Source organism: Sus scrofa, chromosome 17, assembly GCF_054392235.1.
Source record: "Sus scrofa isolate SSC_HxYL_T2T_F1_AM1 chromosome 17, Sscrofa_HxYL_maternal_Yorkshire_Landrace_v2.0, whole genome shotgun sequence".
NCBI lineage: Eukaryota > Metazoa > Chordata > Mammalia > Artiodactyla > Suidae > Sus > Sus scrofa.
The window spans coordinates 67,370,789-67,393,610 of NC_139399.1; the positions used below are offsets into that span (position 1 = coordinate 67,370,789).

Consider the following 22,822-nt stretch of genomic DNA (forward strand, 5'->3'; position numbering starts at 1 on the left):
TGCTATGACAAATCTGGATCATTCCCAATGATCTCGCTGCCTCAAGTCAGCTGATTATAACCCTGATCCCATCGCAGGAGTCTTAGCAGTGCCTAGAATCATGTCTGATTGAGTAACCGGGACTGGGAATCTGGGTTAGAATGCTGCCGTCCACACTGCGGCTAAGTGGATCAGCCCGGGGTCTGGCCCACCGGGAGCCAGTAGGTGTGGATGGGGTGACACCTCTGTGGTGAGACGCGTTACATCGGCTGCAAGCTCACTTGGAGAGTTTGGGTGGGGGGACAGCTATGTCCCAGCGCTTCCCACTTCGCGAAATCCTGGTATCACCCCCCCGCCCCGATGCACACACATACAATTTATAGAGCACAGAAATCAGTTGGTAACTATGTGAATTGTAACAGTAAGTGCATGAAGGAATCTTTGATTCGGGTTCAGCTGCACGGGAGCTTTGCCTCAGGAGGTGGCGGAAGATCACAGTTACATGTATCTGGGCTCCTAACTATTTCCAGGCTGCCTCTGGGTCTCTCCTGGTTGAATTCAGCAGCCCCCCGCCTTACTCCCCTCTCTTCCAGCCTCTTCTTGCCTCCCTCCAGTGACCCCATAACCTTCCCAGAGAAGGGAAATCCCTGCCCTTTCTTTCCGACTAGAGACCCTCAGGGTCTTTCATTCTTCCCGGGATAAAATCCATACCCCATGGGTCTCGAGGCCCTTTGAGTCCTGGGGCCTGCCCCCCACCCTCACCACACGCCGCCTCGCCCCCAGCACCCTGGCCACCCAGCCCTTCCAGACCCTGGACCTGCCTAGCGCTCTCACCCCAGGGCCTTTGCATGTGCTATTGCCAGGAGCTGTCCTGCCCTTCCCCAGCCCTGGCACATTCTGCGAATGAGTGGACAGGTGAATCCATGAATGAGTCGACCCCTCAAACCCCAGACTAGGGCCTCCTTTGCTCCAGGGCGTGTTCTTTTGGATCAAGCCTGGTGGACCCCCGTGCTCTTCAGACCCACGTGCCTTTCTGAATGCAGGGCCGCCCCCTCCCACCCCCCGTCTTGCCATGTGTTGCGGTTCTAGTGGGGGCTCTCAATTTCTGGCCTTCTGCCCCCTCCTGCCGAACGTCCCCCAGAGCCCATTCTCCTAAAATCCTGGGGTTCTCTTTTATACCACCACCCTCCAGGTAGCCCTTGCAAAGAATGAACCAGGAGGGTCAGAGACCCCCAGACTGCAGCCTGAAATGCCAGGAGTCACCTCGGTTGCACCCCACGTTGCGGGGCTGATGTAGCCTCTGCTCCCCCGTCCACTGTGGAAACCACGGGGACCGGTGGAGGCGCCAGGATCTAATTGCTTGAATCACTGCCCTTCCCCCTAGGAAATCCCAGTGGGACCACCAGCTTTAGGTGGCAGAGCAGTTTAGTGAAATGTGGGCTCTGAAAGATACAATAGCTCCTATGAAAATACAGCCGTTGTTGTTTATAGCTTTGCACAAGTGGCTTCTTGGAATGATCCCAGCCACCAGATGTGGGATGTATTTTTAAAGTACTACCTGTATACCTGGTACTATGGATTTTCTGTATTTTATGGATTGGGCTCAAAGCCATGTTTGAACTGTTACACGGTGAAGTATTTTGTCTCCTGTTCCCTTGACGAGATGTGGGAGACAGAAATCCATGTGTGATGAGGCAGTAAGCCTGACACCGCAGCCTCCTGTGGGAAAGGAAACGTGTCCCTTTGGAATGGGGTCTGAGTAGGGTTTTTTTTTTTTTTTTTTTTTTTTGTCTTTTTTGCTATTTCTTGGGCCGCTTCTGCGGCATATGGAGGTTCCCAGGCTAGGGGTTGAATCGGAGCTGTAGCCACCAGCCTACGCCAGAGCCACAGCCACGCGGGATCCGAGCCGCGTCTGCAACCTACACCACAGCTCACGGCAACGCCGGATCGTTAACCCACTGAGCAAGGGCAGGGACCGAACCCGCAACCTCATGGTTCCTAGTCGGATTCGTTAACCACTGCGCCATGACGGGAACTCCGGAATTATCTTCTTTTAAAAGCAAGAGTTGGGAGTTCCCTCTGTGGCTCAGCGGTAATGAACCCGACGAGTATCCATGAAGATGTGGCCTCACTCAGTGGATGAAGGATCTGGCGTTGCCGTGAGCTGTGGTGTAGATGGCAGACGTGGCTCAGATCCCACATTGCTGTGGCTGTGGTGTAGGCTGGCAGCTGCAGCTCCGAATTTACTCCTCGCCTGGGAACTTCCATATGCTGCAAGTGTGGCCCTAAAAAGCAAGAGAAATTAAATAAAAGAGTCAAGTGGCTGGACGGTTGGGGCGGAGGGTGTAACTGTAGCAGAATGTGGCCCGTTTGCTCTTTTATTTATGGTTAACATTCTGATCACCCACGTCTTTCGCAATCCCTTTCTCTTGGCCAAAATGAAAGCCTTGCTTGGTGGGAGCATTGGTGGCCACGCTCTTCCCGGAGGGACCCCTTCCCTCGGCTGAGCCCTGAGCCGCCCAGGACTCCGCCCAGACTTTCAGAGCCTGGGGGTGGTGATGGGGGGTATGAGTGATGACACCAGGGAGTGAGGGAGGCTGCTGGTGGAATACGTACACTTTTATTAAAAAAGCCGCTGCAGGAGTTCCTTTTGTGGCTCAGTGGTTAACGAAACTGACTAAGGACCATGCAGTTGCGGGTTTGATCCCTGGCCTTGCTCAGTGGGCTAAGGATCCGGCGTTGCCGTGAGCTGTGGTTCAGGTTGCAGATGCAGCTCGGATCCCGGGTTGCTGTGGCTCTTGGCATAGGCTGGTGGCTACAGCTCTGATTAGACCCCTAGCCCGGGAGCCTCCATAGGCCGCCGGTGCGGCCCTAAAAGGACAAAAAGACAAAAAAAAAAAAAAAAAAAAAAAAAAAAAGAAAGCCGCTGCATAATCTTCCCTAGTTTGGATAGACCTCAGGCTTTGTGGGACATCTGGTTGTCTCCACCCTCTTGCCTTTATTCATACCTCCATGTGTGGGGGTTTCTGTAAAGAGGACAAGTTAGGCTGTGCTGGGATGCTGTGACGGGGCATCTTGTGTCCTGGCAGGGGCACCAAGCAGGCAGGACCTGGGCAGGTTGGCATCCAGTGTGTGTGTGTTCATCATTGTAAGCTATGGCTGCTGCTGGAGATTTTACCAGGGGTGGGCTTGCACAGTGGAAAGAATATAGAAGTCCTTTCCTGTCCTGTGGCTGTCACTTGTTAGCTGTGAGACCTTTAGTAAGTCACTAACACCTCAGAGCCTCCACTTCATTCTTGGTAAAAAGAGGGTGATGATTCTAGCTTTTCGGGGCTGCCAAGCGTTGAATCGGGGCTGCCAAGCATTGAATCCGTGCTGCCATCACTGAATCCTCTTACCACTGCCACCTCCTCTATCACCAAGCCAGTGACTTCTGGGGGTGGGGGGCAGTCCTCAGAAGCATGAGGTCGCTGCCTGTGTCACTTCAGATGTGTTTGCAACAATGCCTGAGCTCTGGAGCACAAGACCTGGGTTCTAATCCTCGCTCTGCTCCCTGGCAGGGACTCAAGCATTTTGCATCTCACTTGCAACATGAAATCTAAGAGTACCTCCCTTCTTGGTCATTTTTAGCATGTGCCACATTCATAATTATGAAGTTTTTAGCACGATGTCTGGCACATAGTAAGAGCTATATGTTAAGTAAACAAACCCCCAACCAACAGGGCTTAAGCTGTAGGATATTTGTTCCTTCACAAGGGATCTGGAGGGAGGCAGGTCTGAGGTCTCCGTCCATGGCTGTTGACATCTCATCCTCACGTGTGTCACTCCAGGGTCACCGGGTGGCTGCTGCAGCTCCAGACCCCGCAGGACATCCAGACAGGAAGCAGGCACCCTGCCATCAGCACCTGCCAGGGTGATGGCGACTACTGCCTTTTCTGTATGTGGCTCTCGGTCCATCAGCCCTGTTTCCCACAGGAAGCCCCCCTCCTCATTAGCTACAAACAGGGCACATGGCACCCTCCGACAAGAGAGGCATATCGGATATACCCAGGGGGGTGGTCCCCTGAGACTTGCAGCTCTGTGCTGCCCACACCCCCCTGTCAGATAAGCTGGAGCCTCTGGGGGCTGTTTTCTGTCCTTCCTGCAGAGGGCGCCCCATCCCTCCACGGTTGTGCGGCTTGCTCCTATTCTTCCTCCATCGCCGCCATCCTATTTGGCCCTCCGGTCGCCTGGGCAGGCACGGGGCACGGAAGACATTAGAAGGCCAGCGTCTTGCGCCAGAAAGCTTTTTGTGCCCCGCGCTGGGTGCTGGGCCGAATGCCCGCACCCTATGGGGAAGGCCCTCCTCTGGCTCGCACGCGGGCTGGAGGGGACACAAGGTCAGGAAGGCATCGAATCCCCTCTGGTGCCGGGGTCTTGGACTCCGGTTCACAAGGGCCTCTCTGGACAGCCTGGGCACGGAAGACACTCTGAGGGGGGCTAAGCAGGGTGTGGGTGGGGGCCACGCACGTTCCTCAGGGAGGCTCTGGCTGCAGTGCCTTCAGGGTGGGGACCAGAGTTGGTGGCATCGAGGCTTTTGTTTTAGAAGAGTTGGGCGTGTCAGAAAAGAGCCACAGCTGGCATTGCATTGAGCACCACCCTGGGTAGCCTTATGGCACGGCCAGTGCTAGAGACCCCACCAAAGTCAAAGGGCGAAGGAGGCCAAGTTCAAGGCCAAGTCAGCTGCGGGTCCAGGAAGTTCCCTTGGGCCACAGTTGGGCGCAGTTCTTCCTGTGACCAGCAGAGGGCGGGGCTCCCCTCCTCACCGCCCTGCTTTGTCTCCACAAAGCCTTGAATCCCCGCCCTGGCCTTGAATCCCCACCCTGAGCTCCACCCATCCCCCGCCCCACCCTCTTCCATTAGTTCCCTAAGCTCTTGGACAGAGCCTAGAGCTGGCAGCTGGAGCAGTTTTGTTCTGTTTTGTTTATGCTTTTTCGGGCCGAACCGCGGCTTATGGAAGCTCCCACGCTAGGGATCGAATCAGAGCTACAGGTGCCGACCTGCAGCACAGCCCCAGGCTAGATCTGAGCTGCGTCTGTGACCTACACCACAGCTCATGGAAACCTGGATCTCTAGCCCACTGAGCAAGGCCAGGGATCAAACCTGCATCCTCGTGGATCCTAGTGGGGTTTGTTAACTGCTGAGCCATGAGGGGAACTCCCTGGAGCCGTTTTTTTAAGCCCTTGAGTTTGCTGGTTTAATTCCATCCCTGTGATGGGTGAGGTGAGGACTCTTAGGACCAGGTGGGGGTGGGGGGAGAGGGCCGCCACCCACCCTGTGCAGACTCATTGATTCAGTCACCAAACACCTGTTTTCTGGGCACCTGTGACATCCAAGGCCTGACAAATTTCCCTGAACTCAAGGCAGAGACATGGTGGGGGCTCAGGTCCTTGGCCCATCAACTCGCCAGGGTTTGTCAACCTGTAATGTTTCTCTGAGAGCACCACCAGGGCTGGTCTGGCTCTCTCCCTGTGACCCCTGGAAAGGCTGGCACTGAATAGCCGGGCAGGAATGACCATGCTTATTCCAAGATGAGGAATTGCAGTTCCAGAGAGGGTCCCCCCCCCCCACTGGCCCCACACAGGTACCAGAGGCTCTGTGGGACCCCAGAGTGAGTGCCCGTTCATCCCCTGTCCTGATGGAGCAGGGGGTGTCTGGGAGCCTTGGTGGGTCCTGAGCCAGGCTCTTCTGCAACACGTCTTAGGTCCAAATGGGGCCCCTCCTCTTTCTGCGCCATCTGCCCCTTCTCTGATCCTTCCCACCCAGGAAACGGCAGCACATGCACCCTATTGTCAATATCAGATTTGAAGGTCACCTCAAATCCCACACCCTATATCCAGTTTGTCATCAGAAGCAGAGACCAGGGGGTTGTCTGTAGTTTTTTCCATTCTTCCATTCTTCCACAGCCAACCCATCACCGACCCTCTGGGGCCACCTTGGGAATACATGGAATCCAGCCTGCTTGGCATCCCCCCTCCTGCCTGGATGCATGCCAGCCTCCCCATCCATCGCCCTGCTTCCTCCCTCTCCTGTGGTCCGTCTCCATCAGCAGCTGGCGGGATCCCCTGGAGGTTCACGTCTGCTACCAGCCTCGGCTTTCACGTCCTTGTAACAAGGACCACAAGACACTGCGTGCTCTCTCAGTCCTACCCCTCTCTCCAGCCTAGTTGACACCCGGGCCCTGACTCTGCCGCTTTTTCTCGGTGCTGCTTCCCCCTCCTGGCCTTTGCCCAGATGGTTCCCTCTGCCTGGGGCCCCCACCCTCCTTGATTTGTCTGATTAATCCCGGCAAAACCGTCAGTTTCAGGAAGAGCATCACTTCCTCAGACCACGCTCCACCCACCCAGGTTGGGCATCTCTCACTCTGTGTTCATTGAAATCAGCAGAGTGATCGATAGCTTAGTTGTGGAGCCCGTCTTTTCTGCAAGACCACGAGCTCTGAGAATTCAGGCCCAATCATACATGGCTCATTGTGGTATTCCTGGAAAATTGTAAGTTTTGCCACAAAATAGATACTCAGGAAACAGTTGGTGGATGATCATTAATCCGCATCTTTTAAAAATCGAGATATGATTGATGTACAATATTATGTAAGTTTCAAGTGTACAACAGTGATTCACAATTTTTGTATTTTTCATCTGTACTTTGTGTAAAACAGAAAGCATCTCTGGAGATGCCTGTGGGTGGGACTGGGCCTCTGTATGGTCCTTTTTCCACACTATCTGCTGATGACGGGGACGTCTCCGTGTGTGGGGGTCGCTCTGCCACGGTCAGGGTCACCTTCCCGGTCAAGTTCCTCCCGGAGTGCCCGGGGCAGGGAAGACCCGCCCTTTCGGTCCCCACTTTGGGTTTTTGGAAGGGACCCACTTCACAGACTTTGCAGTCTTTGCAGTTCTTTGAGGCGACTGTGTGGGGGTTGTCAGGGCTGCTCAGAGTCAGGAGATGGCTTTGGGTTTTCTGATCAAGGACCAGAAGGGTGATGATGCCCAGGAGGGCTTCAGTCTGAGTCAGAGCTCAAGGCAGGGACAGGAGAGGTTTAAGTAAGATTATGCTCAGCAGAGGCACGAGGCAGAACCCAGCCATTCCTCACACCCAAAGCTCAGCCCGGGTGCCTCTGGGTACCTATTTTGAGAAACCGCTTTATTGAAATAATTTACCTCCCATATAGCTCATCTGTTTAAAGTGTCAAATTCCGTGGTGTTTGGTATATCTACAGAGGGGTGAAACCATCGCCGTAGTCTCATTTTAAGACGTTTAGAACATTTCTGTGACCCTAAGAAGAAGTCTCTTACTCATGAGCAGACCTGCCCCATGTCCGGACCCCGTGTCCCCACCCGAGGTAACCACGAATCTGCCTTCTGTCTCTGTGGACATTTCACGTAATGGAATGACTCTATCTGTCTGTGTTGATTTATATATATATGTATAAATGGACTCACTATATATATAGTGGAGGGGCTCGCTCCTGTCACTCAGTGTCGTTTCCAGGTCCATCCATGCTGTAGCAGGTATCCGTAGTTTAGTCCTTTTTATGGCCGAAGGATGTTTCCCTGGATGGATACACCTCATTGTATTTATCCACTTATCAGCCGAAGGACACGTGGGCTATTTCTATGTTTGGAGCCATCATGAAGCGTGTTGGTTCCTGTAAGCTTTCTGCAGTGTCCTTCTAGACCAGTCCCACCCTTGGAGGGGCCTTGTTGAGCAGGGTCAGTTGGTGACTTTCATAAAGTCACCCCCACCCGCACCCCCGAGGCTCCTCCGGGCTGGGACCCGCGGACAGCAGCCTTCCACACACCTTCGGGCCAAATCGTCCCAGGCCTCCAGCTGGCCCTGGTTGGGGGGCGGGGGTGGGTGACTTGGGAGGCCACCGTGTCTCCTGCAGGCCGTGTACCGGGCCATTGATCAGTAGAGGTGGGGGCACTAATTTTTTTAGACCTGAAAACTCTTTCTATTATGGAACATTTCCAAGCCAGAGAAAAATAAAACGACCAGCTGCATCCCTCCCCAGCTCAAACAAACGCACACTGTGCTCGCATATGTGTTTAGGAACTAAATTGTGGTCGTCCCCCTTGTCTTCTGTCCCCCTGCTCCCCACAACTCCACCTGAGCTTCTGGAGCAAATTCTAGGTCTTATCTTTTTTGATGCCTTTAACCCCGCCATATGCTTTTGGGGAGCAAGTGAATGGCCCTAGTCGTGTAGGCCATCCTTCCCAAGGGACTGGAAGTGGTCTTAGGTGGTGCGCAGACAAGGCATTAAGGGGTATTGCCCATGACTGTGGGCTGCCATTGGCCCCTGCCCCCCACCCCACCACTGCTGGCCCATCTCTGTATCTGCCGCTGGCTGGGTCAGCCGAAGGCTTTCTCATCGGGATGCTCGAGGCACTGACGGTGGTTGGGGGGCATTCTGAGACCTGCCTATTGTGGGGCCTGGACTCTGCATGGCTCTTGGGGGCCACCTGAGGACACACTTGGAGACCACTTGGGCCCTGCCTTGGGCAGGTGCGTTCACCTGAGTTGCCCTCGCCTCTGAGGTGGGGGTGATGGCATAAAATGTCTCACTGGCATCTCTCTCACGGTGTATATTGATACCTGTAATGAAATGTTTTGGGGGGACATCTATTGATTTCTTGGAGACTGTTCTCTGTTCCCTCCTCCCCACCACCTGGAAGACCTATTGGGTCTCTCTGCGTATGTTCCCTGTTGGACTCGAACGCCCGACACGGTGCCCAGGACACACTAGGCTCTGGGGGTGGCTGGAAGGAAGGACGGGAGGGAGGGGAGGGAGGCTGGCTTTCCCAAGGGCACCGCTGCTAAGAGCCCAAAGCTCCGTGGGGAGGGAGCACCCTCGCTGTTTCCCCACATCTCAGTTCTGCCCTTGGCTTTTGACTGGGGTGTACCCATCCCTGCCAGGGGCTCCCCCTGCCCCCAGGCCCTGCTTTAGATGCTGACTGGACAGGAAGCAGCAGCCCCAGGAAAGCCCCCAGCCCCTGCTCAGCTGCGGGACCCCTGGCAGGCTCCTTCTCCGGGCTCCCTTTGGTTTCATCACCCATAGTGGCACTGGCAGTGGGGCTGAGAGCAGCGCCCGCCCCTGGGGTACCTGGATGGGCAGAGCCGGGGTCCTGCCTATTGGAGCTCCTCTGCACAGCAAGTCCGGGGCCAGGCACGCCCTCCCCCAGCGTCCCTGCGGCCCTGCCATCCGGGCCTCTGGCTGTGTGACACAGCTCCACAGCCGTGTCCTCGCTCTCTGCCCTTTACTGGGCTTTTCTCTTCCTCGCTGCCCTCCTGTCCTGTGCCTTTGCTGGAGACCAGGGAGTTGCCTCTGCTCCCCCCACAGCACCATCTCCAATGGTGAGAATTGCTCAGTAGCACCTTGGGGGAACCTCTGTAAGTGGCAGCCCTAGGGGGTGTCACCTCCCTTGGCTGGCCTCATCAACTCCATCAAGGAATCGGGGCGGCCTCCCAGGAAGCACTCTTCTCCCAGGCAAGGGGCCGAGGGCCTGGGGAGGTGGGGGCAAGGGGAGGGCTGTGGGGAGGCGGACGTGGTGGGCGGGGACAAAGCTCCGGAGGGCCCCACCCCCATCCCAGGTGGAGTCCGGGCTGCAGGACCCACTGGCCTCCAAGCCCCCAAGAGAGGAAGGGCCGGGAACCGCTGCCCTGAGCTGCTGAGCCCAGGCCCTGCCCCCAAGGGAGGCACCCTCAGGGTCTCCTCCCCTCCAGCCGGGGAGGGGGGAGGCAGTGCGATGTGGGATTCTCATCTCTAGAGCTTCTACAGCGAGGCGACTGCGGTGGCGGGGGTGGGGGGGGCGGTTCGTTACTCAGGATTCAGCCCCCCCACCTCTCTTAGGGCGGGCAGCGCGCAGTTCAGGTATTTGAGACCCCCTCCCCATCACCACGCTGGCTCTCACTCCCCTCTCTCGTGACGTCAGGCTCCTCTCGCGCGGCATGATGGGAGAATCCTAATGTTTTCCAACAGATGCTCCAAGAACAGCTTTCAGATTAAAGCAATTGCAAGAGCAAAGATTCTTCTTTTTTCCTTTTTTCCCGGGGGGTGGGGGGTGGGGTGGGGGGAGGGAGCGCCCCCAGAAATTCCTAGACATCACCCCCTGCCCCAAGCATGCAATAAACACTGCCAAGAAAAAGTTTTTATTTCCTGGTTCAACTTTTTTTTTTCCTGGAATATAGACTGAAGAATGGGAATAAACACGAATAAATAACAGAGCGAGGCCGCGCACGCCGGGATGTGCCTGGCTGCAGCCGCGAGGCTATTGTCTCAGCGCCCTGAAGCCAGCCCCGGCCTCGTCCTCCGGCTCCTTCCCTTTTCCTGTGCTTTTTGATTTTCCTTTTTAAAACGACGACCCCTCCAGCCCTCTCGCCAGTGACCTTGGCCGCCTCGGATGCTCTGATTCCACGCGGCTCCCTCCAACTTGCCCCCTCGCCGGCCGGGCCCATGGCCGCGTCGGAGGACGGGAGCGGCTGCCTCGTGTCGCGGGGCCGCTCGCAGAGTGACCCCAGCGTCCTCACCGACTCCTCGGCCACCTCCTCTGCTGACGCCAGGGAGAACCCAGGTAACCGGGCGGGCGGGGGCGGCCGGGCGAGAGGGGAAGGCCGGGGTAGGGGGCGCGGGGCGCACGTCCCCGGGGCTGCTCCGCGCCCGGGTCCGCATTTGGGGAGCCGCGGCAGGACCCGGGCGCTCAGGCTCCCAGGAAGGCGGCGGAGCCCTTTGTCCGGGGAAGAACCGGTTCCCCGGGCAGAGCCGAGGCTCTCCATCTGCCCTCCGTGCGGGCTCTGCTGTCCCCTTCGAGGGGCTTCCCTCCTTTGGGTGCTGACCCGCTGGAGGACAAGAGTCAGACCTGCGGCCGCCTCCGCCAGGGCTGGCTCCCAGCTCTGCCTCCCTCCCACCGGCCCCGGCTCGGTGGCCCGGGCGGCCCGGCTGGGGCGTCCCCGCACCGGCAGGGCAGCGTTCCTGCGGCCACCGCGCAGAGGGGCTTTCGCGGGCCGCCCGACTCGGCCGGCCTGGCTCACCTGGGCGCGCCCGCCCGCCTCCCGGGACAGGTGTGCTAGCAGAACTGCCACGGGGAGATGCAGGGCGTGCGCCAGGACGGAGCCGGGTTTCATTAAATGCTATGGACTTCATCCACTCCCCCACCCCCACGGCAGCGTCGATTGTTTAGGTGATAAATCCGGTCACAAAGGCGTCTATATGGCTTGATTGATTACTTTCCAGAGAGGAAGAAAGGCCTAATAAAGCAAGAGGGGGTGGGCTGTGCGCCCAGTCACCATGGAGACGCAGGAAGCAAAGTGATCATTAAAACCTTTCTCCACCAGAAGGCAATTTTCACTTCACAGGGAGAAGTCTGAGCTTCTGAAATGTAGGATTCAAAAAAAGAATCAAAGCTGGTGTTTTGGTCTCAAGCCACCGGACTCCATTCCTAGGGCAGAGAAGCACAGGGCCCCTTCTTCCCAGGTTCTGCTTTGACCATAAGTTGCTCTTACCATCCTTCCTTTGCGGACTCATTCTCTCGCAGGGCAAGGCACCGACCCCCCCGCGTTGGGACTTGATGACGGTTAAAGGGTGGGCTTCAAACTCCAGATGCCCCCTGGGGCTGGGGTGGTCCGGCTTTGTGGGGAGGGACTCCTTTACTTCCTGGAACACAGGGGAGCTTCGCTATTTAACTGCAGGGAAAGACCCGTTAAAGGCAGCTCTGTGGGCGCCAGGGCCCGATCTGAAATTTTAAACAATAAACCCAGGCAAGGCTTGTGAGATTTCTTTGTTAGGACTATTGACACAGTGTCCCTTGGTCAAAGTAAGGTACCAGCTGGAGGAAATCCCTGGCTTTTTTTTTTTTTTTTTTTTTTTAATATATATCTGGGAGGGCAAGTTAATTTCCTTGGAGTTTCAAGCGGAGGCTGCCATAAAGCAGATCCTTCAGGCTTTAATTAATCCTTTTATTAGAAATGGGGGATTAAGCCTTCAGCACTCCATGATGGATTGGTTTTCCCTGTGTTGGAGATGCACTTCCATGATTGTTCCAATTATGGACGTTGAGTGGCTCGTCACACGAGAGAATCCTTCTCAGCTCCTTTTGTCTCCCTGGCAGGAAAAAGGAAGCAAACTTGAAACGGGAATTATGGAGGATTTGGCTTTTTGGCTGTCTGTGAGTTGATGTCTCTGTGGGCGGGAACAGAGGGCTTGGCAGGTGGCTGGTGCCGGTCCACCTGCGAGAGGTAGATGGGCTTGGATGGCCATGATTAAGTGGTGCATGGGAGGACGGAAGCCTGAGTTAGGCTCTGGTTCAGATGCTCAAAATGGGACCCAGAGAGCAGGTGCCTGAGGTGAAGTCTCCAGTATATATAATTCAGGGAGTGGTAGAACCTTACTAAAAAGCATCAATCAATGAAGTATTTAAGGATTGTGTCAAGCGGAGGAGTTCTGGTGGGAAGGGAATTAGAATCAAGTTGGAAGCAACCTGGGAGCTTGAAGCGGGAAGGGTGGGTTAGGGGAGCATTTTCTACAACTGCCTTGCTCCGGTTGGCTTGGTGAGTGCTTGCATACCTCTTTCGATGGGGGACTCACTTCTTTACGAGGCAGTGCATGCTTCTGTTTGGGCATTTAAAAATTCTTTTCCAAATGGCTCGAGAAGGTCTGCTCCTAGTCATTCTTGATGAGGTCTTCTCATGGTGCCCATTACCTGGGGGTTTTGGAGAATCCGATCTTGTCCGTTAGTTACCGTGCCAGCCTAAGTCCCCGTCCTTCAGCTTGCTGTCCCCGTAGGTCTGCTCCCATTCGTTTGCCTGCTGCTCTAAAGAGCTGCTCCTGAAATGAGAAGCTGGGGTGCCAGCTGTGCAGGAATCTGGTGCAGAGTCACCACCTCCTGTCTCGAGTCTATGGCTTCGATAAAACAGCCCCAAAGTACGTTTACTCCCTTCCCTCACAAAATGCATGTTTAAGGCATCAATATTCCGGCAATAAAAAACTCAGAATGTTGTGGGCAAAGGAAGCGGCGACTTTCTTTTCTCTCACTCCCTGGAGGTTACCTCTGTGATGAGTTTGGTGGGGCCGCTGGGCCTCTCCCTATTTGTTTTGGGGTTTTTTTGCTCTTTTTTCTTTAACGCTGCACCCACAGCATATGGAAGTTCCCAGGCTAGAGGTCGAATTGGAGCCACTGTTGCCAGCCTACACCACACTCACAGCAACTCGGGATCTGAGCTAAGTCTGTGACCTCCTCCACAGCTCACGGCAACACCAGATCCTTAACCCACTGAGTGAGGCCAGGGATTGAACCTGCATCCTCATGGGTACTGGTGGGTTTGTAACCACTGGGCCACAACAGGAACTCCCTCCCTGTATATTTCTATCCACAGGTTCTTGGGAAAAGCCATTTAAGAAAACGCATGCTGTAACACACTGCATGAAAGGTTCTTCAGTTTGGGCTTCTATTCATACTGGGGCCGAGGGGTATTTCTCTGTCTCCCTTTCTTAGTAACTGCAGAGTATCTGAAGGAATCTACTTTCACAGTTGAGCTATTAGATATTTGTGTTTCCAGGTTTTACCATCCCAACCCACCTAGTGGTGGTCATCCAGACAAAGGCTTCTTGTGCTCCTGTGTGAATTTCCTGTAGGGCATGTCTGGGTCAGAGGAGCCTCGCATTTAGAATTTTTCTGATCTTGTGCCCTCCTGGAGCAGGTACTGTTTGTTGACACGCCAGAATCTGAGAGCACCCTCGCTCCAAAGCCTTGCCCACACCTGAGGTCATCAATCTGGAGTTCTCTTGCACAAAGGGTGATGGGGTGTCTCGTTGTGTTAATTTGTGGCCCTTTGCTGCTGAGCGTGAGCATCTTTTTCATGGCCTTATTAGTGTATTAAGTCTCTCAGCAGCCACATCTGCGACCATGGACTGCATGGCAGGGTTGAAGGACTTTCCCCAAGGGCCAGCCCTGCTGCTCTCTCCTCGTCATCGCTCTGCTCATGGTTCCCTCTGCTGCTGTTTAACAGGATTCCTCCCAGCAAATCCTTACTCTGTCCACACATGCATGGTTAGGATTCTCCCCAAAACTTAAAATTTTTAAAAGATCACTCGGAGAGTCCCTGGTGGCTTAAGGATTCGGCATTGTCACTGCTGTGGTTTGGGTTTGATCCCTGGCCCGGGAACTTCAGCATGCTGCGGGTGTGGCCCCCCCAAAAAAGATAACTCGGGATCGCATCCCCAAGGAGTTCATACTCGCAAGGCATTTTGCTTCCTCTTGTTCCATTAGCTCTCTGGCTGTGGGACAGGTTCTGCTCTGGACCAGAAACAGAGCCAGGAGTCACCGGAGACACCTCTTTAGAATGTTTCCTTGGGGGCTTGCAATTTGTCTTTTTAAAGGTTCTGCTGTGTAAGTAGACGGGGGACCCTTTGATCTAGCCCGGGTTTCTCAGCCTCGGCACCGCTGACATTTGCAACGGGATCCTTCTCTATCTCGGGGCCATCCTGTTCCCTGGAGGGTGTATGGCCACATCCCTGGCCTCTGTCCCCCAGACAACAGTAGCACTCCAGCCCCCAGTTGTGACCATTGATGTTGCCAAGTGTCCCCTGGGGGCAGAATCTCCCCAGAGAACCACTGATGCAGCTCTTTCATTCCACGTGTATCACAGTCACCAGGAAGGCTCGTTAACCCCCCAATCCAACGTTTCTGATTCAGCCTGTCTGTGGTGGGTGCCCGTCCTGTGTGGGTCTAACAAGTGACCACGGGATGCTGATGGAGCTGGTCAGGTGACCACACCAGGGGAGCCATTGAGCCTGTCCTCAGCCATGGTCTCAGTCTCTGTAGACAACATCTGTGGGGGGGTGTGTTCATGGGGGTCCTGCCTTGACCTGTCTGGCCCCTGAGCTCCAGACCTGTGTCCTGCTTGACCCCTGCTCAGGTCCAAGGCTGATGTTACCTCCTCGGAGGCCATCCGTGTTCACCTGATGAGACGAAGCAGCTTCCCTGCCTCCCGATCTGCTCACGGTACCTGACACCACCTGGGACTCTGGTGCCCTTCTCAGTGGACTGCTGTGCCCTACCCCCATCCCCCTAGGCTAAGAGCCCAGCACAGACTTGGTCCACCGGAGGTCTCAGGAAGCATCCGTGGAGCCAGCCACCAAGCACAGCATCTTAGCCAGTGAGGCCTGGGGCTGGCCAGGCAGCTGGACGGGGCCTCTGTGGATAAAGCAGCTCCACGACATCCCGGGAGCGGCTGGGAGGTCAGGGTGAAGGAGGCTGCAGCCACGACTTTCTGCAGGGGCAGGGCCACCTGTGCTCACGGCCCAGGGAGGGAGGAGCGGATCGGAGCAGCCCCTCCACTCCTGAGTGGCAGACAGGCACACAGACTCAGCCCCAGCCCAGACTCCAGGCTTGGCCATCCCCGTGCCTGAACCATTGAAGGGTGACCCTGCGCAGGGGGGTGACGAGGCAGTCACCAGCCTGCTTTCTCCTTGGCGTGGTTCTTCCTGGCTTTGTTCCTCCAACTGTCCTTTCTGGAGTCCTGAGTCGCTTTGCTCGTGCTTTTTAAATTTCATTTTTGCTTCTTCTTGGCGCCACCTCTTTGACCTGCAGCCCCTCCTCCAACTGGTTTGGGCCAGGGCCAAGTGGGTCAGCTTCTCTGGGCTTCACTGCCTCCACCTGTGAAATGTGGGTTAGTGCTGTGTGGACCTGGCTGGAGCCCAGCGAGGACTTGGGGAACCAGACCCCTCGGTATCTCAGAATGGTGCCAGCCAGGGGTCTGTTCTCAGGAACGGTGGCGAGAGGAGGAGGAGGGTTCTGGTTCTGATTCTGACTCTGGTCTACCCAGAGGGCAGCTGCCGCAGCCTGCTGTGTGGACAGGGTGGCTCTCCCCGCCTCTTCCCACACAGCCCTTGGCTCCCGACCTCACTGGTACTTTCTCATAAGCAACATTCTGCCCCCACAGCCTTCCTCCCTGACCTACCCCAACTCCGGGTCCGTCCATCCATTCTCCATCCATCAGACGCTGCCCCTTGGCCCCCAGTCCTGCCTCACCCCTGACTACATTTCTTCTAGAGTCTTCCCACCTTCTCTAAGGTATTAAAGAGCACATTGGCGGTCTCGAAAGAGGATTTGAATGTGTGTGTGTGTGTGTCACTTTATGAGTTTGTGAGCTCTTAGGGAGCCTGTCTCAAAGGTGAGTCATTTTAACACTAGACCTGTGGCGTGGCCGGACCACCCGTGGCAGCCTGTGGGTATGGAGGCTGGGAATGTTCCAGGCCCTTCACCTATGCTTCAACCAGAGCCTCCTTTATGGCGTGGATGGCATATGTCAAGGAACAGGCAAAAGGAAACAATTTGAATATAAATAATGTTTATCAGCGGGTCCGAGAATTCTTATTATTGAATTGGAGAGCTGGAATCTGTTCCATGTACTGTAACATGGTTTGACCCAGGCCCTCAACTGCAGTGTCTACAGGGGCCGGGAGCCTTGAACATGGCCAAGTCTGGGAGGGGGACCTTGCACGGAGCTGTCGTTGCCAGCAGGAAGTAGATGCTGTGTGTGGGGGGCAGATCACCCTTCTTTTAAGAGAGATGCTGGAAATCCAGATTTTTATGTGAAATGTGATTTTAAAATATTGGCAGGTTTGTCACGTAGGGACTGATTTGGCTGCATGTAGTCGAAAACCTGAAAAGCACTGGTTACTTTACTTTCACCAGAAGCGTGGACAGCACCCTGGTGATGCTGCCGTTTCCTTGCAGGCGTAAGGGGACAAGGTGGCTGCTGCAGCTCCAGCAACCAGTGCACTTTCTAGGCAGGAAGAAGGGGGTGGTGACGGGTGTGGGGGATCCAGCTGCTGAGTTCTGAGCTTGCTTTCCTGGGAGCTCCACCCAGTGACATCTGCCTATGTGTCCTTGGCCAGAGGGTGTCAGTCCCAAATGCAGGGGCCTCGAAGTGGGGGGTTTGCTTGGTTGGGTTTTTTTTTTGGTTGTTTTGGGTATGCTCACGGCCACTCCTAACCAGTCTGAAAGAACTGGGGAAGAAGAATGACAGCAGGGAGTCACCTGCTGTCCTCCGCACTTAAAAACAAAGCGCTTGACCAAGCCAAGCACCTCTGGCGGGTACGTGTGGCCGGCAGGACACCCTTGGTGATCTCACGCAGTTGGTCTCAGGGACCACTTTTTATACTTAAAATATTTTTTTACCATGAAATTAAAGTTTGGACTAGGACGTGTGACTTGAACCTGAACGTCACATTATTTAATACCATTTATCCCGAGAGCAGGACTGACCCTCACATAGCTAACAGTTTGGTAAATTATCAGTGGATGGAGTGAAAAGGAGCTTGTTGTCAGCGCTGCGTTATGCCTGGGGCATCTTACTTCCTTTTAGTGACTCTTCTTCCAAATCCTCGAGGGAGCGTCAGAGGGCCAGAGGGCCCGGGCACATGTGAAGGGGAGTTTGAATCCAGGTGAGTCTGATGCCTGGCCCACTCCGTATGCCCCCCCACCCTGCCCCACCCACCCTTTATGCCCACCCACTCTGTAAGCTCCACCCACGCCATAGCCCCACCCACTGACCCACCCACTCTTTATGTCCCACCCACTCTGCCCCGCCTACTCTGTATGCCCCACCCACCTTGTATGTCCTGCTCTCTTTGCCCCGCCCACCCTATGTGCCCCCACCCAGTCTGACCCCTCCAACCTTTATGCCCCACCCATTCTGTGTGCCCCACCCATTCACTCTGCGTGCTCATCCTGGCTGCCCCACCCACTCTGCACAGCCCATCCTTAACTGGCTTTGTTAAGCATCTTACAGGAAAGCTGTCTGTGCTTTAGATGAAACAGATAACACGTGTTTATCCCACTCCTGGTTCAAGCAATCTATCCCATACAGGCATACATATCTGTAATTGTGTAAACACACAGGCACAGCTCAATTTCCCAGTTCATTTAACTAGAATGGCCACTAGGACAAGATTTATTTCTTGAAAGTCAGACAAGGTGATGGCAGAGAATCAGCGGTGGGCAGAGCTGCTGAAGGTCCACCTTTAATGGGTTGGGGCGGGTGTCCCTGTTTGCTAAAGGGAGTCGTTTGGATGGGTAGCTTGGCAACGTACTTGTCTCGTGGGCACGACATAAGTAGACTTTGACATGGATGCGTCAGCAGTCAGAGAATGAATTTGCCAGGATCCGAGTGGCGGGTGGGAGCTGTGGCTATAGATTTAAGAAATATATTTATTACACATTGCTATGCAGTTGTTTAAAATGTGACACTTTGTTAAAGTTGCCTTTGGTCTTAACACTCTTACTAATGAGTTGTATTGTCATTACTTAATTTATCGGTCTCTCTTCTTGGAAGTTTGTATCCATGTGCAGACAGAATTTTTGCCTTGTAATTGCTCGCTCAGGGGATTTAAATAAAGTCAGGAAGATCTGCCAAAAATGATCTTTCTGCTTCCCTTTGGCAGGAAAACATTTAACTGTGGGGTGACTGTTTCCGCAGTCACATGAGTCACGTCACTGCTGACCTTGGCCCCAATTTGTCAGCAGGGTCCTCGGTGCAGAGCTGGCCCAGCATCAGGGCCGTCTCAGCTGAGCAGCTCTGTGGGGTCCACGGGGCGCCGGCCACCTTCTTGTTTTCCTGTTAAATCCCAGGTGACCAGGATAAATTCTCCATGGTGGCATGTGGTCCTCCTTTCAATCAGGTATATTTGTCAGCAAAAGAAGATGGGCTTACAATACCGATAAAGCAGCAGTGGTTCTCCATTGAGGAGACATGGGTGCGGCTGTGGATTTCGGCAAAAGGGGGGAGTGCGGTCCTATGTCATCATCTTGGCTTCGTAGGGAGCATGGCGTGGGGTGATGTGAAGACGATTGCCTGTCCCGGAAGCTGGCGGCTTACACCACTTGGACCAGTGAAGAGACAGCACGCGTATATGATAAGTACCAGGCCTCCCGCATGGGCCTCCTTCTGTGTGGCATCCAGTTTGTCCTCTGCTGCTGCAAAGGCGGCTTCTGGACCCCCATGCCACCGCCCCGAGCGCCCTCTCCTCTGCTCTCTGCAGGTGGGCAGGTCCGCCATCTAGGCTGGGCTCAGCCAGGTGGCTCTTCTCCACGTGGGTCCTCATCTTCCTGGACCCAGTGATGGTGTCCCATGGCTGTGGGGGACATGCACGGAGACTGTTAGGTCTGGGGCCCTCGTTTCTGCCCAGTTCTATTAGAGTGGGTACATGGCCAGTTTATGGTCAAGGCTTTTTTCCCTTCATAGACCAAGCTCCTGGGGGTGAGGGGCTTGGTCACATTCACACTAGAATCTCCTGCTGCCTCTACCATGGTGAGGCCTTGACCGTGGGAGGCCAACAGACAAGATCTTGAGGGGAGCTGGCAGGTGCATGGACTCTTTGGTGTCACCTGAATCTGCAGGCTTTTCTGGCTCCGCTGAACATCTCTGACCCGTGGTTCCCGCCGACCGAACAATGTCCCTGCCTGGAAGGGTGGTGGGAGGATTTGAGGGGCTGGTTTCTGTAAAACGTTTAGCAAGGTGCCTGGAACCCAGGGAGACCCCAGTCCCCAGGAGCTGATGTGCGCCCCCGCCTGTCATTATGGCCTCTTGGGGGCCTCTGAACATTTCGGCTGATGGCAGTGGGCAGTCCTGCTTCAGTTTGAGGCTCCCAGAAGTCCATGGTTCCCACTGGTGCCTTGTGATATTGAAAGAAAGGTCCCTTCTGGCCTGAGGTCACTCCTGCTGGGGGAAATCGGGCAGCCCTGTAGCACTCTCCCACCCTACCCCTGCATAGCTCTGAAGCTGGTTCGAGGGGTGGCTGGTGCCCTGGGGGCTCCTCTTCCTAGTCGGGGAGCTGAGCTGGGGGAGCCAGAATGCAGGGGTGGTATAGTTGACCCAAGTCAGAGGTCAAGGACAAAGCTGGGACATGAGGCTGTGGCCGCCCTGAGCTGACTGCAGTCCCCGGGCTCCTTGATGTCGGCTTTGGGCTCGGGACGGTGGGCGTGTGGCTGGTGAGGCTGACAGCCACCTGTCCTTCCACTCCTTTCCCCCTCAACTCTTGCAACGAGCTGCTTCCACCTTAATGTCAAATAACGAAAGATTCGGGGATAATTTATTAATTTATCTCATCTTTTCAGTGGGAAGGGTAACGGGGAACTTTTACTAACACCCAACATGGAACAGACTAAGCCCTATTTTCTCCTGGACAGGGGCTCTGGGTGGAAGGTATGAGGGCTCTGTGTGTCTCCCCTGGAATCTGATGGTACCTGTCTTTTCCTTAAGATCCTTGTTGCAAATAGTGTTGACATCTTATTTGATTTCTGGGCCATGCCTGCAGCATGCGGAAGTTCCTGGGCCAGGGATAGAACCCACGCCACGGCAGTGGCAATGCTGGGTCCTTGACTGCTAGGCCAGCAGGGAACACCAGCCTTGATATTTTAATGGGATGACTTTCCTCTCGTATTTTTCCAGCTCTTTCCACTTTCTGTTAAACATATTTGCATCTTTTTCCTCTATAAAGATAGGTCTTGTCCACTTTCTGTCTTCAGCTCCAGAACAGACTTTTTCTCACAGTGGATGCAAAGGAATCACTGGTTTTACTTTAAGTCCATGACCCCCAGCAACGCTTTCTTGTTCCTTTTCCCACATACCCATAAGAAAAAGTAAAATTGTGGGGAAAAACTCCCCAAATAGGCAACACCAGCGAAGCATACTGGTTAGGTTACATGGCCTTGCCCTGTTGGAAATTCCTGGAGCAGATGAACAGGCAGAGAGGGCAACTGATCAGTAATTCTCGTGGCTAAAAATAAGCCTACAAATTTGTTAATAATTGGTTTCTGTGGTTTTTTAAATTAACTAATAACCGTTTATTCCAGGAGGATATTAGCACAGAGCAGCTGTTTGCTCATAGGAAATAGAGATTCCAATCACTTTCGTTTTTCTGTTTCCTTTTTCTGACCCGGGCGGAGCTGATGGCTACATCTTGCTTGGTGAGCTCTTTGGTCCAGAGGCTGCGGGGGCCCAGTTAATAGGGCCCAGGGCGAGGTCCCAGGAGCCAGTGCTGGTTGGAGGGGGTGTGTGGGAGCCTGGGTGGAAAAAAGGTGAGTTGGAGTTCCCATCGTGGCTCAGCAGTAATGAACTCAACTCATATCCTTGAGGACGCGGGTTCGATCCCTGGCCTCGCTCAGTGGGTTAAGGATCCGGCATGGCTGTGAGCTGTGATAGAGGTCACAGATGTGGCTCTGATCCCGTGTGGCTGTGGCTGTGGTGGAGGCCCTGCCCCAGGGGTTGTCTCAGGGGCATGGGCTCTGATGCCAGCCCCTCTCGGGGGAGGCAGAAGGGGATGTCTGGGGCTGTGAAGGGGCTGGTTGGCTGCAGGCACTGAGGCAAGGTGTCTGGGGCCGTGAGTTGAGGCCCAAAAGGTGGATGGCATGAACCAGGCTGAGTGGGGGGGAAAGGTGTGTTGGCAGAGAACAGCCGTGCAAAAGCCAGGGGGCAGAAAGGAGCTTGGGGAGTTTACGGGCTGAAGTCAGCAGGTGGCTGGAGCAGGGGATGAGTGAGTCATGGTATGTGTGCGTGTGTGTGCATATGTGTGTATGTGTGTGTGCCCTGCTGTCACCCAGCCTCATCCTTTATAAAAGCCACAGGCGGTCACAGTCGGGACCTTGGAGCCACTGTGTCTCTGAGCTGGCCTTGCAGCCAGGCTAGAAGCCCGGCCCTGCTGATTGTACCTGGGTCACATCTACAGCTCAGATTTGATCCCTGGCCCGGGAACTTCCATATACTATGGGTGGGGCTGAAATAAAATAAAATAAATTAAAAACAGGTTTTTTGAAGGTGGGAAAGCAGCACACGCAGAGGTGGAGACCTCTCTGTGGTGGCAGGTGACAGGCTGAAGCGGTGTCAGGTGGTTGGTGTAATCGGGACTCTGTTCTATTACTTGCCAGCTGTCTGTTTCCCTTCTTTGGGCCTCAGTCTCCTCTTCTGTCAAATGGGAAGATGAAAGAGTCTCCACACCTTGTGGTCATGGCCGGGATGAAGTGACGCGGTCTGGCCAGGGCCTCTGCCTGCGCGTGTCCCGTGAGCGCTGATGGTCTTCATCCTTCGTGCAAGCCGGCCCCCCAGCCTGCGCCCCCAGCCACCTCCTGGCCTCCGCCGCCACTGTGTCTTGTTTCTGAGATGCTTTCTGAACGCGTCTCTGCCTTCTCTTCCTCCTCCTGTTTGATTTCAGAAGGAAGCACTCCCTCCCCATCCCCTACTGTTCTCTGCCTTGGTTTTTTTTCTCTTTAATTAGGTCTTGAGGTGTAGACATGAAATCTGAAAGAGCGGGGATGACCCAGATGAAGCGTGATGGAGGGCGGGTGGTGGCGAAGGTCATGACTGTTCCAGGCAGAGGGAACAGCATGTGTGGTGGCCCTGGGGTGGGGGGGGTGTTGTGTTTGAGCAGGGGCCAACCGGGCACGGGGGTGGGGTGGGGGGGTGGTAGGGGCGGGGAGATGGCAGAGGCCAGCCTGTGTGGAGAGTCGAAGACCCCGTGAAGGATTTGGGTCTTTATTCTGTGAGCAACGTGGAGCCATTGAAGGTTGTAGGAGAGAGGGTGGCCGATTGATTTGGGACTGGGCAAGATCACTTGGCCGCTGCTTTGGGGACAGATGGGTGTGTGTGTATGTGTGTGTGTGTGTGTTGCAGTTGTCCGAGAGAGAGAAGGTGGACGGGGCCTGGAAGATGTAACAGAGATGAACGGATGGAGGCAGGGTTCACAGGACACACACCGGGGGGAGTGGCGGGGTCGGTGCGGAAGTGAGGGCGACACCAGGTGTGTGACTTTGCA

At 54.9% G+C, this 22,822-nt stretch overlaps 1 protein-coding gene across 2 annotated transcripts in view; it reads left to right on the forward strand.

Moving 5' to 3' along the window:
• The window catches only part of PHACTR3 (phosphatase and actin regulator 3), a 236,223-nt gene that overhangs the window by 11,727 nt on the left and 201,674 nt on the right, over nt 1-22,822 (forward strand). The window contains exon 1 of one of the 2 annotated variants that reach the window (XM_005673064.4): nt 10,015-10,586. The exons of the other annotated variant lie outside the window; for it this stretch is intronic. Within the exon in view, the coding sequence (XP_005673121.2) occupies nt 10,469-10,586 (118 nt within the window). The 5' untranslated portion in view covers nt 10,015-10,468. Of the gene's footprint in view, nt 1-10,014; nt 10,587-22,822 lie in introns of those variants that run through there. 2 annotated transcript variants of the gene reach the window in all.